This window comes from Vollenhovia emeryi, unplaced genomic scaffold (assembly GCF_000949405.1).
Source record: "Vollenhovia emeryi isolate VEMERY1.0 unplaced genomic scaffold, V.emery_V1.0 DF939237.1, whole genome shotgun sequence".
NCBI lineage: Eukaryota > Metazoa > Arthropoda > Insecta > Hymenoptera > Formicidae > Vollenhovia > Vollenhovia emeryi.
Window position 1 is genome coordinate 81,498 of NW_011967129.1, and position 13,957 is coordinate 95,454.

At 46.1% G+C, this 13,957-nt stretch overlaps 1 protein-coding gene across 1 annotated transcript in view; it reads left to right on the forward strand.

Moving 5' to 3' along the window:
- The window catches only part of LOC105560212 (cAMP-specific 3',5'-cyclic phosphodiesterase), an 84,383-nt gene that overhangs the window by 64,737 nt on the left and 5,689 nt on the right, over positions 1–13,957 (forward strand). The window contains exons 7-8 of the mRNA XM_012009111.1: positions 10,389–10,482; positions 11,630–11,859. Of these exons, the coding sequence (XP_011864501.1) occupies positions 10,389–10,482; positions 11,630–11,859 (324 nt within the window). The remainder of the gene's footprint in view (positions 1–10,388; positions 10,483–11,629; positions 11,860–13,957) is intronic.

A 13,957-nucleotide genomic window follows, 5' to 3' on the forward strand; every position in this document is an offset into this window, starting at 1 on the left:
TACTGCGTGTACGGCTTTCATCTCGCACGACGCTGTCTCGTGTGTTCTCCGCTTCAAGAGAAATATTGTTATCAATAAGATACGCGGCATTGAGACTCATGGACAGTTGAAGATTGTTTAGTCGACTGTTTTTCAATCCCGCGCTGACGTGATATCAATTTAATCTAGATTTATATATATGCCTCAATTATTACATCAATCGAGAGCTATCGCGCAAATATATTATATATAGCGCTACAAGGTAAAAAAAGTGCTATCGAGATCTATAATTGTGCCATTCATGCGACTTGCGCGTATTGTGTGCCGCCGCGATAGTAATCTGATAAGTGCCGATTATTGGAAGTGAAACGCGAGAAATTGACGTCCTCTAGGTCGTGTCTCAGCCCGCGAATGATACTCGCGTTAAAATACATCGGCGATAGAGCGGTTCCAGCGATAACCGGATGAGGACGAGGAGCGTAAAAATAAGTGAAATAGTTCATTACCGTGACCTTCTTCCACCCGTTAGAAGGAGGAACTGGGCTATTTCTGACGGCCCACATGCATCGGCTGCGCAACAATCGATAATACGGTCGCTTCTCGCGGGACATTCATGTTTTTCGTCACTGAGGCGTTAGGTGCATCGATCGTTCTCGCCTAGCTACAGGACACGTTGTTTGTTTGCGCGTTAAAGCCGCCGCGAATGCGTGCGTGCGTGCGTGCGTGCGTCGCGGCACGGAGCGAGCGGACGAGCGCATAATGCGGCCGGCATTATTGCCGCTTGCGAAACTGTCACTTTCGCGCGGTCACTCCGCATCAAGTGGGCGAGCGTGCCCCGACGAGGCACTCTATTTTTAACATCCCAGAGTTCGTTGTAATATACACATTGAGAGACGACTGCCGCATTTCTGCCGGCTGCCCGTTTCCGCGAAAGTAATTAGTCCAGGTTTATTTCTTAAGATACGTGCTGAGGCCGTTTTCCCGGATTTTTCCCTCGGTCTAGGAACGAGAGGAAGAACGTATGCTCCGATTCCGGAAAGTCTAGGGGGTGTGTGGCAACTTTCTCGTGTTGTATTTTTGTTACGCGTTACTTCGGCGTACCGCGAGTACGTACGAAAGTGAAGTAGAACCGGCACGGCGCAAAGAGAGAGTTTAATGCAATAAATGTCAATTCAATATTGATAAGTCAATATTGATAGGTAGACATTTGGTTGGTTTTCTGAAAGCTGTGCATTCTTCTCTCGTCGTTGCGCGTTTTACGAGACATTTAGCTAAGAAATTCAGCTTTTCGTGTGTTTAAAAAAATCGAACTTATTCCTGGACTCGACTAAATCGAAAGAAATTCGTCTGTAAAGAATTCTTTGACGCCAGTACATGATTAACCAGTGTAGAAAAATTGCTAAACGACGCTAACTGACAAATTTATTGCGACAAACATTTACCTCGGCCAGGGTTTGAACCTGGACGTCCCTACACTGAGACGCCCGCCTACGTGTAGGAAAGTCTAGGTTCAAACCCTGGCTGAGGTAATATTTTTCGCAATAAATTTCTTCAATTAGAATTTGCCAGTTAGCGTCATTTAGTAAATTTATTTGTATTACACTTTATGTATTACATTTCACAATTCATCGCTTGAGATAAATGTAACTTTGGCGTAAAAGAAAAGATCTTCGTCGTAGACTCTTTTGCCCACGAACCTTGTAATTCTAGAGACAATCGAACGGCAGCGTCTGACCGGACCTAGATTCATCTCTAGATTCATCTTGATAAGTAGATATTTGGTTGGTTTCCTGAAAGCTTTTTCTCTCTCCGTTTCGCGTTTTACGAGATATTTTAGGTAAGAAACTCAGCTTTCCGTGTGTATAAAAAATCGAACTTATTCCTGGACTCGACTAAATCGAGAGAAATTAATTTGTATTACATTTCATGTATTACGTTTCACAATTCATACGCTTGAAATAAATGTAACTCTGACGTAAAAGAAAAGGTCTTCGTCATAGACTCTTTTGTCCACGAGCCTTGCAATTCTAGAGACAATCGAGTGATAAAGCGCCAGCGTCTGACCGGAACCTAGATTCATCTCTATATGCGAGCTATGACGTTCTTCCGGCCTTTCCCGAACTCTTTCGCGAGTACTTCAAACAAACTCTGCGGCATCGTGTATATCCGAGAAACGCGCGCATTCGTGATAAAAGCGTAATACGGATATCTATGTATATTTTAGCACGTTACGTATTACTGCTGCGCGAAAGATAACGACTTCCACATATAATGATAAGTGGATAAATATATATCTTTTTAATTGATAGCATTACCAAATATAAATGTGCGCGCGTACATCGCGACATCTCATTACAGTACACATGAAAATGTACCGTGCTGCAACGTGCCGGAGCGTTCAAGTTCACGCAAAAAAAGTTATACATTCCCCCTTTTACGATAGTCTAATTAAGTATTCGTCACCGGGTGAACCTCAGTCGCGAAACAAAGGATGACGTGGCATATTTAACGACACCTTTTAATCGCTCTACGTATATAACCCTGCTTATTCATGCACAATGAATGTAGTTTTGTCGTCGCCGATGGCGTAAGTTGACAAACACACGCGAGAAATTTTGGATCGGCGCGAAAAGTTAGACTTTATTGCGCCGTGACGAACTCGGCTAACAAACGCACAGCAAAATTGGATAACATGACGAAGGCGGTAGTCCTTGAATCCGACGGTCCATCCAATGACGTATACACGTCTCGTGTCACGTATTCCCTCGTAGTTTTGAACTAATTAGTAATTACCGGCGCAACTCATGCACAGCGAAACACGTCGTACTTTTTTTAAACGAATTTCGCAAACGTCGTCAGCGATTGTCATACGCGAAGTTCGTTACTGGTATTTTCTTCTTTTTTTTTCGTTTATTTCGCTATTAATTTCCATTAATCGAACGTCGACGTCGGCACGGGCCGAAATAAAAGAACGCCGCGAAACAAGGAGAACCCGGTTATTTGAAATGCGAGAAACGAGAGATATTCTCCGTTTTTAAAATAGGTTTTTTTTTCTTCAGTTTTTTTCCACGGGGAAATATTTTTCAAGCTGTAACCTTAGAGTCGAGCGACGTCAAACGGCAGGACAGAACGGATCGCGACGCGTAGTTCTCTTCTGAGTAAAACTTGATCTGTTGAAATACAGACGACAGGTTCTTAGATAAAGCGGCGGGTCGCGTTCCCCGCTTCGGATACGTCGTATGTCCAAATTTATCATTGGACTCGTTGCTAGCGATCTCCGAGAAGCGGAGCGAGTGTCCGAAGGCTGTCCAAAGTGACACGAAATGCATTTGAATGAACGCACAAGTTCGCGCGATCCCTGGGCTTCTTTTTCTCGCCGTCAATTTAAGCGCGGTGACTTAATGAGACGTTAAACGAGCTGCGTTGTCGTCTCGTGACTTCACGAATTTGGCACGTATCAATTGGCGCGTGTCAGCCGCGGCGCGTGTACTATTGATAGCTTGCTTGAGCTGCTTATGTGGAACCGTATTTGACTGTCTTCTCCCTGTAACAAGGGATTATTGCAACAGGATGTGAATTAGTCGAATTAGATTATTACTTCAGTGAAACTAGCTCCTCTTTGCGATCTGCGCATCACCGAGGCGTTTCCCAGTAATGAGGGAAGTCTTTGAAAGACCACGCGTGGAATATATGCGAGGTCCTCTGTGTGCGTGTGTTACATCCTCTTCGCAGTACACAGACTTTAGATGAACGATGTTTTTCCAATTGCTGAATCAGAGCGTTTTCGAAGAAAATGGTACATTTCATCGAAACGGGATCAGCCTTTCAAGACACGCATAACAGAAGAAATATTAATGAGTGTACCAATGTCGGATCGTCCTTCTGAAGTCCACGAAAACCTCGTGACTGACTCAGAAATCTTCGCCGTTGTCGGGATTTCAAAGGTGTCAAACTCTGTGTTGCACCAGTCAGCCTAGTTCAAAGCTCCAGATAACTCTAGCTGAATAAATTTTCTCGCTCTGCGTCAGAGATAAGATTACAATCTAAAAAAGGGGGCAATGAAAAACGATAGAGCACAATTAACTTCGACTATTGTCGCGACAAGCCGTTAGAGCCTTTGTAGAATTTACATCCGTTCGCGTGTGAGATAAATACCGGGAGCAACACGAGCGTGTGGTATCGCACTTGTGCACGCATCAGTTCGCTCCATGCATTCCGTTTCACAGTCCCCGTCGCGCGTCTCTCCCCTCAGGCCGAAGTGGAGCGAAGAGAGAGAGATAGAGAGAGAGAAAGAGAGAGAGAGGGGGGGAAGAAGAGAGACAGACAGAGACGTCGGCACGCGTGAGGCGTGAAAAGGAAGGGGAGAAGCGAAACGAATGACAGGGACAGAGAGATAGCCGACCAGCCGCCGCCGAGATAAAAGGCCTGGCCGTCGCGATTCAGGCACGTAGACCACGTTTAGCAGTCGGGCGGCTCGGTTCGGCCAGCAGCCGCGGTGCCGCTCGCGAGGCGCTTCCACGAGTGAGTGGTGAACTTGGTCGGTGAATCACGTTGAGAAAGTGCCCGCCCGTGACGACTCCCGGCTCCGTCACGCTCCGAATCGTCGGTCATCGAACTCGCGCCTCCGGCAACCCGGAACTGGAGCAGTTCGCCGATAATTCGCGACACGTGCATAATCCCTACCTCGCGAGGAAGGAGGAGGGTCTTCGAGACACGAGGAGGGTCGCTTCGCGTCCCCCCTTCCCCCCCCCCCCGCGATCGGGAAGTTGGACAATCGCGTCTCCCGCCACGTGGAAAACCCGGGAGGACTTTTCCGTTCGGGGTTGTCCTCGGGCCAAGTAGACTCTTTCGAGGGTGAGCTGTGCGGTCAGGCCGCAGCCGCAGCCGGTGCCATGGTACAAATGACGAGCGGCGAGGTGGAAACAGGCAAGATGGACGAGTCCGCTAGGTATTTCAATTACCTGAGGACCCTGGCGGATCTCACTGCCTTGGCCAGCATCATGGCGGTGCAGGTAATTTGAGGATTATGCTTGAATCTCGGTTTAATCGGGCTGACGTATCCCGGCGGATGTTGACTTCTCCCGGGGGATCAGGTCCGACGCGTACGTCTCGGTTCATTCCGGAAATGCGGGACAGAGGCAGCTTGGCGTTTTCACTCGTAACACGTGAGACGGCGCGGATAAGAAAAGGCGTGCAGGAAGTTGTGAGACAGCGTACCGTGAAAAGATGTGATAAAATCTCGGGTCGGCTTTAAAATTTGCCAATGCAACTTCGGCAGATCTACTTCTCGATGGAAACGTCGCGTTTATCGATGGATTGAAATGGATTCCGGGAAGAATCCAATTGATAACTCGCAATTATCTAGGCGCTAATTTCACGCAGTCCGTCAGTCTTAATGAATCACAGCCGTTGTTAACGTGGAAGTCGGCTAATTAAGCCGGGCATATAATCGAGGAAGCAATTAGAAGAGAAAACGCAATATGCTAGTGTGTACCTATGATATCCGACTTTATCAACACGAATCCTCGTTAGATCTCACCTCGTCGCGAAGCAGCCATCTGCCATGCCATTGTAAATCGGGCAAATAAAAGCGCCGCGATTTCGAAAGACGATCGATCGCACGAGGACACTCGTTCGCCATTGTCGCAACTAACGAATGCCGCGGAGATTAACGGATGGCTAGCGACACCGTCCGGCGACGCATTTTCATCTCTCTGAATCATTCGACCTGATTTCTAAATTATCGAACAATCGCGCGGAGAACGACGCACGTCGTGCGATAGCAGGTACACTCATTGTCCAATTATAGATCGGCCGGTCTCGCGTGTTTTCTGTTTAACAACGCTGTCGAGCTGGTCAGTACCTCGAAATAGTCTTATCGTCGCTCTCGAAACGGTTTTCTGCGAAAGGAATCTTTCACGAAAAACTCTCGAGACGCTAATATTATCGCAGATAGCGGGGCCGATGGGATCTCGATTAGCAAATTGAACGATTAACCAGTAGCTCGACGCGGAATCCGATCGCGCAGTGAGGCGCAGTGGCTCCTCTTATCTACACAGATCCATCGGCGAAGATCGATCGATCGATCGATCGAGTCATATCTCAAGAATCGCTCCTGAGCCGCTTTGTCCAAGAGCCTGATATCTTCGCGCCCCGTAAACACGGCGCGACGCCCTTCGATCGGGAGGCTCGAACGATTTGAGAAAAGTCGCGTAACCGAGATGCTCAACGGACACGGTACATGCGGACGTGATCGTCCGCGAGTGAACAAGCGGCGAGATTACACGGTCGCCAAACTCGAGATATTGGCAGATAAGAGTATCTGGGGTCAAGCGATCCCGCCGAGTTTAATTAATGCCGACTCACGCGCGCGTCATAATAACGAGATTGTGCAGACGGCTTGTGGCTTTATCCTCGTCGCGCGCGGGCACACGATGTGCTCGAGGCGCGTGTCTCCGCGACTATCCGAACCAAGGGGGTTAACCACGAGCTGAAATGTTGTCCCACCAGTTACACGATTTTATCTGGTTACAAACAATCTCGTCTAATTGCAAATCGTTTCCTCGCATGCACGTTTAAAAATATGTAACGTTGTTGAACCTCAAAGAGCTGTTGGATTTCCTCAAAATATATCTTTCTTATTTTACCAACAAGTATCTGCTTGTAGAGGTGATTTCAGTTAAGATTGTAGTATTCGGTCACGTGGTTAGGTCTTAGCGAGAAGTAATTTTGTATTATAGGTATTTGGATGTTCACCAAAAGAAGTACATTTTTTGGAAACTTAAAACAAGCTGACAAAATGTCCAAGTTTGATGTTCATTGTCGAACAAGTGAAGAAAGTTGAAAATGAAGACAAAACGATTACACGGGGATTTCGTAAGGATTTCATAATCATTTCGGAGACACTGTCCCACGATTACGTCAGGTGGTTACCCCCGTGATCCTGAACGGCCACGTCCGTTCGCGTTTCACAGTCGCAAACACCCGGATGGAAGTATTGAAACGCGTTTCTTATGTAAGATCGTTTGACGTGTCCGCGTTGGATGGACTAATAATTAATATTCCTCGGGAAGTAAATGGCCGTCTCATTTAGTAATATAGCAAAGGTTTCGTCTTCGTCCGGCCTTGTGTACAGGAGCATGGAGCAGAGGAGAGAGAAAGTTTCGCGATTGTACGAGAGGGGAGGAGAGAAAGGGCTGTGTGTCGCTGACTAACAGGGGATTACAATTGTAGTCCCCGATGTCCAGATGACTAACCGCTGGCAAACCGGGGCTAGTAAGAAATGCAATTAGCGTGTAAAGAGATTTCGAATGTGGGAAATGAATCACGCGAGACAATGATTGGATTCCCACGTACGATTAATAAAAAGACTGCGGCGCGCCGCGAGTGCCAAGGCGCGACAACGCAGTCTTGACCTTTTACGACATTTCAATGAAAGTTCAGCGATAATTATGGAAAAAAAGGTGACTCGCAAATAGACGCGGCGACGTCGCATTAATCCGGTTAATCCACCTTGATCATGTGGGATTTAAGAAAAGCAGAGGCACTTTCTCGTGGCGTCGTCGAGTAGGTGTACACAGCAAATTTGATTGATCGAACGTAATTATGTTATCGTCAATGATTTATCTACGTTACGGCTGTTACTTTTTAACGTTACGTCATGACAAGGAAATTATCGCTTTCGTCAATACGTAGAAATATGGCATTAATCTTGTTTTGGCGTGAAACAAGCGGGATTTAATTACAGATTTGCCCGATTTAGAATCTGGAAACGGAGGTTTGACATATCCGCGCAATCGTCAGCTGTTTCTTAATTTCTCGTTAATGCACTTGGTCGAACCGCGTAACAGATGTTTCGTTACATTACTTTCAAAACGAACGCGCGCGCGCAAGAGAGAGAGAGAGAGAGAGTCTCGTTACAGTATAACGTGCTAGAAATTATCGCCGAGGGAGATATATAGTCTGCAAATAGTGGTGAATTTATGGCGGCTTTTGCTCCTTCGCGAAATCTCGACGTGACTACCCGAAACGAGATTGTGCGAGCTGTTAGTTTCGCGATATAACGCACAGCGGCACGCCACGTCGCCGTTAAACCGTGCCTTAATTTTCGCCCCGTATTCGTCGCACTTAGACGATCCTATTGTGCACCCGAGTCAAGTGCGTCGGTGCGCGTAGCTGACGCGTTTAAACGGGGACGAGGCAGTAGAGACGCGCCGATTTTATTATTCGCCTAGATTCGCGCGAGCATTCACATTTTGCTCAAGTTTTCTTCCTATCGAGCCACTTAAGCCTCTCGAGATCCCCCTTATCTTTATGGCACCTGTGTCTTGCGCCGTGGAAGCAGATCACGTTTGGAGAGGCATCGTAACAAACGCCACGCCGGTATTTCACGAGAGCAAACAACATCTCGCGCCTTCGAATTGCGAATAACTACTCGTCTTCTCAAGTGCTTCGCCGAAACGCTGCCGATAAGCAAAACGATAGAACGTTGGTATCGATTCGCGAGGAGCTCGATAACGAGCGGGCTTATCTAAAAAGCATTATAATATTGGCACGGGGAGTGTTGTCGGGTGTGAAACTACGTGTAAAATTGAAGGAATGAATATCGGAGTGCGATTACGTGGAGGAGTCTCGGAGTCGGTCTGACACGCCTCTTCTATGTTCCCGTCTATTGGCAATTTTTCCATTATTTCCCTTAGTATTTACGTTATCTCGGGATACTGTTCAAGGTATCAAATGCTGGAAATTATCGCGCGTCAAACTTAACTACGTTAGACGAGGGACGTAATTGCCGCGGGCAGTTTGGTAAAAGGTAGGGCAAAATGCAGGCGCTATGCATATCTTGTCCTTATCGCTCGTTCCTCCCCGTCTTCGATATATGTAATAAGCAGGCTGCAGGCACACGGTAATTATATTAGTTATTCCGATAAATGCGAGGCGTCTATCTATTTTCATTGTAAGAGGGTCAAACGGTAAAGTTCAACGGTAAAGTTCAAAATAGAACGCGAGGTGTGAGAATCGGGGAACCGTCCGGGACGGCGATTTGCGATTTTGTGAAATCGGCAATCGCGCGAATTTCTCGCTCGAGAGCGACGGAACGAGGGTCGCGCGCGGAAGTGTATCGGGCCGCAAAGGGCTCGATCCGCGCGTTTACTCCCCGGAATTATCCAATAATCCGCCCCGCGGGGTCATCACTCTGGCTCGCGCGGACAAGTATACTCGTATATTTGCGCAAACACATATATTTGCATTTGTCTACCGATCCGGTGAGCACGCGCACGTTCGCCGCACGCCCGTGCAAAGATGATACGCGGCGATAGCGCGGCTGATAAGAGCGGAGAGCGCAAATGACTTTGTTTGCCCCGCGGTGAGCCCCGCGGTGCACGTGTCCCCCGCGACGACGTTTCGACACGTACAGTGAATGGCGTAAATATTCGTGATGAGATAAGGGTTGGGAATCACGCGCGCGAATAAGGGGAGGCATGTGGAAGAGAGGATTCATCGGTTTTCTCCGCAGATACTTGTAATCCGGATTTCTCCTTTGGCGCGGTTGCTCGCTTCGTTCCTCTTCCGCTTCCCGGCGCCTCCCGTTAGGCGCCCGCGAGCTCCGTTATCCGTTTTTCCACGAAAATCGTAAATCCAGGAAAATGGCTTTTTTCCTACCGCCTTGGCAAATGTATATCTGGAGTCGGTTTGGTAGAAGAGACACGGCGATAGACGCCGCCCCGTCTCAGGTAATTTAATTGCACGGCGCCTACCAAATCGCGTAGATTCTTTGAAGGTGTAAGATGTCTGAGTTGAGGGCGTGCAGTTGGAAAATTTGTGTTAAATTGAACAGATATGACATGTCCCGAACGGTCCACACAAATTTAACATAATATGGATATGTTAAATGTTGACACTCTGTTAATATTTTAACATAAAATGAATGCAAATCTCAAAATAAATTTTGTGTAAAATTAACATATTGTTAATGACAAAGTGAACTTTAAAAAATGTAATTTTCACATTTTATTCCGTAAAGTTCAACAGACAAATCCTGTTACTAATAATATAGAACGTATGCATTGTGTAAGATTAAAAAATAAGTGCACATTGCGTTGTTTTAACATTTCTTTTCAAGTATTTCAATAATTTGACATTTGAGGTCAATTAACACAAGAGCAATATGTTAAATTAACACACGAATGTGTTAAACGTTTAACACAAAAATTGCAATTTTTTTCTTTAACAAGAAAACACAAATTTTTCCAACCGCGCGGAAAATGATTTTATTGCGAGCTCATTTATGAATATAATTACTGTACCGCGACAATTTATCGATTCGTAGAACACAAGCGAGATGCCGCATCTACGATTGCTTTCCTCAATCGCTCTCCTAACGGTTCGCTTTTATCTTCTCGTTACAGTTCAAGAGAATGCTGAACAAGGAGCTGTCGCATTTCTCGGAATCGTCCAAGTCTGGGAATCAGATCTCGGAATACATCTGCAGCACCTTCCTCGGTAAGTTGAGCTCTCTTCCTTGTCGAAATCATCACAATGGGAATAAAGCGACGCAAATTATAAGTTCGCGCGGGGGAAATGACGTGCATCGGTCCCCGCTCCCCGTCCCGGAAGGAGACTGCGTTTTCGCGTATACCCGAGAAAAGGAATGGAAAGAAGTTCGCGAGACTGCGCCTAACGAGGTCACCGCCGGAAGCAAGTTTATGGGCGCGATAAAAACGAGCGCTCTTACGCATTAAAAGCCCTTGAGAGACTGTAGCCGGTATCGCCGCGACCATTCGTCCTGGTCGCGCTTTGTCCGGACGAGCGGTCGGTCCTGGTCGCGCAAGGTTTCACAATCGACGAGGAATCGCACTCGAGTCCTTTGTATATTCGCCGGCGTCCCGCAAAGGATATACAAAAATGTTATAATTTCCTGTCCCGACGTTGCACGTCGAAAATCGTCCCCACCTGGATGGGCCTTTAATAGAGTAACTTTGTTTCGCGCTTCTCAGCAAAATTCGTTTATGACGCGCTGACTTCGTTACGTAGTTTCCTAACGAGCCTCGCTCCGATCGAAATCGGATTATCGAAAGTCGACAACGGGCGGAAAATCTTCTTTTTGAAAATTGCAGCGTGGCGGCGTGAGAGGAAATTGAAAGGGCGCGCCCTCGCGAGACAAAAACTGTTCAAAATGCGTAACCTTGCTGTCACGTCGGACCGAATCGATGACTCTTGAAACGTTGTCGCGTTATAAAACGAGATATAAAACGTGCGACGCGAACTTATCGCTCGATCTGATTACAAACACCGTATTACTGATAAGCGGACGTCAATAATCAAAGACGCAACGCAAGTGCATTGTCATGTAATGCGTTCAAGTGTGAAAAGTACGATCGCACGGAGCAGCGACGGACGCGATACAATTTCTTTCGATCCACTAAATTACATACACGACAATGCATCATAACTTTGTATATGTAATATTTAAATAATGTACATGTAACATTTAAATAATGCAACCTATTTGTATTCAGTATCTGCCTACGCGCTTCGATCCAATGTATTATATTATTTATCGCGATAGAAATTCGCTGCCTTTCACCGCTCGTGTCAATGCCGCTCACTTAAGCCAAGTTTATCCACGTTTCGCGTCTCTTGCCCGCAGACAAGCAGCAGGAACTGGATTTGCCGTCTTTGCGAATCGAGGATGCGGTCGCCGCAACGGGCAGCGTGGACGCACGGGCGGCGAAAAAGAAGGACCGCGTGCAAAGAGGTCCCGCCGCCATGTCGCACATCAGCGGCGTGAAACGGCCGTTGACACACACAAACAGCTTCACCGGGGAACGCGTGCCGCTCCACGGGGTGGAAACGCCACACGAGGAGGAGCTCGGCAAGGTAAGCGCCTTTGACCTTTAACGTTTCGCCACGCCACGCCGCGCCGCGACGTTTTCACCGGGACGTGACGGACGATTCCTCGCACCACCAGCGGCGTCGCAGCCGCGGCTCCCGAATCGCAAATCGCGAAAGGCCGAAATGTAAACGGGCCGTCGTTTCGGGAAAGATAAAATAAAAAGAAGCCGCAAATGACTGTTGCAAAAATACACATCGCGCGAGAACAACGTCGTAATGATATCAAAAAGTCATTGCTGCAACATTTTGCTGCAACGTTACGTGACGTCTTTAACTCGAATTTCCTGTAAAATGTTAAAGGTGATTGTTGAAAAGACCCCTAAGTAAATAATGAGAGAGAGAGAGAGAGATACAGAGAGAGGGAGAAATAAAAACTTGCGAAAGGCAAATGACACACAAGAATTACTCACTGTTACATAAAAGCGGATGTACACGTAATATTATAAATCGAAGTAGGCGAATATATATCGCGCGTCGACCGGACGATCCACTTTCTACGTGTCCGGAAACGTTTGCGGCGCGATTACATCATGCTTTCCGCCCAAGGTAAATATCCCTGCGAGACAAGCGTCTATAATATTAATAAACAGTTAACTCGCGCCGTCTTGCACTTCCCAAAGTTACAACCGCATCATACGCGAACGATCTTTGGCAAATGTCAAAGCAGTGCGGCATTTCGATGGAACTTATGTATACCGGGATGATACTCACGTGCCTACGCTAAACTGATTACGACCCCCCAATAGAATCGAGATTTATTCGACTGTGTACGATCATTAATCGCAGCCTAACGAGAGAACGGCACGTGTAATCCGCGTTACATATCGATTATATGACCGTGGAGGAGAAAAACAGAATGATTATATGTTAATGGTAAGTTGATAAGTATATATTGCGCGATTTTAATACGATTACTGCGATAATTACTGGGTTTTAATATGATTAATGCTTGATAATTAGCTCGATAATTGCAAAAGCTTTATTTAGTTATGAGGTAAAGAATAAATTTTCAATAAGAGAATTCGTAATAACCGCGCGCTAATCGTATTAAAATCGTGCAATATGTAATTATTAATGATCGTCCTGTTTTTCGGGAGGTCTTACGATCGAAATTTGATACCGAAATTAATATATAATGGATTACACGTGTCATCCTTTCTTGCTAGAGATCGGACGCCGGCGTCTCTATTAATTTCTAATCGACCTCTTAGAAAGGTCCGCGCGGTGCTTCGGTACGGCCGGCGTCACGTGGGACGTGACGTTGTTCCCGTACGAATTAATAACGAGATTTACCGGTTTGCCGACCAGAAAAACGGTTTCGTAACTAATTTAAAGATTAGACGTTCAAGGCGACAGACTGCCGGAAATTTGGATTTGAGATCCTGCGAAACATCTGAAAGCACTCGCGTTACGTAAAAGTGATATGCTGCGCAGTTAAATTTATAAACTTTTCATCTTATGAATCATCGACAGCAAAAGTACTAATTAATTTGAATTAACTACACGGGGAAAAAATGTAGCTATCGTAGCTAAAAACTGCGCGTGGTAACTAAATTTCAGCTGTGAGATATGGACAGCTAATATTTAGTCGCGACAGCAAACCGTTCGCTGCGGTTTAGAAATTTACAGTTGTGGCAGCAAAATAGTTTTAGCAAATCATGATCAGCCACGGTAGCGAACTTTTCTCTTCGGTGTCTAGAAGGTACAATTACCGTTGTTATTAAAGTGTTCGCGTCTTAGGTGAGAGAGCATGGACCAAACATTGGTTAAGGCAGGATACCACCTTTGACTGCGATTTCGGAGGCGTTTTTCATGAATTTTTTTTGCATACAAAGAGTGCCCAGAAACAAAATCGGTTTTAGTCATTCATTAATGTAACTTTAATCTGTAATTACAAACTGAAAAAGTTACAAATAATCTCTTGTAGGTGGCGCCAAAATACATTCCTTTGGAGAAACACCGTTAGACGGCATGTCAAATTCCGCTCTGTACGTGGCTCCTAGAAAAAAAACCAAAGAATGTTCCTATTAACAACAATATTTTTTAATGCTGTACGTAGAGATTTTACGAAATTTCGATTTTT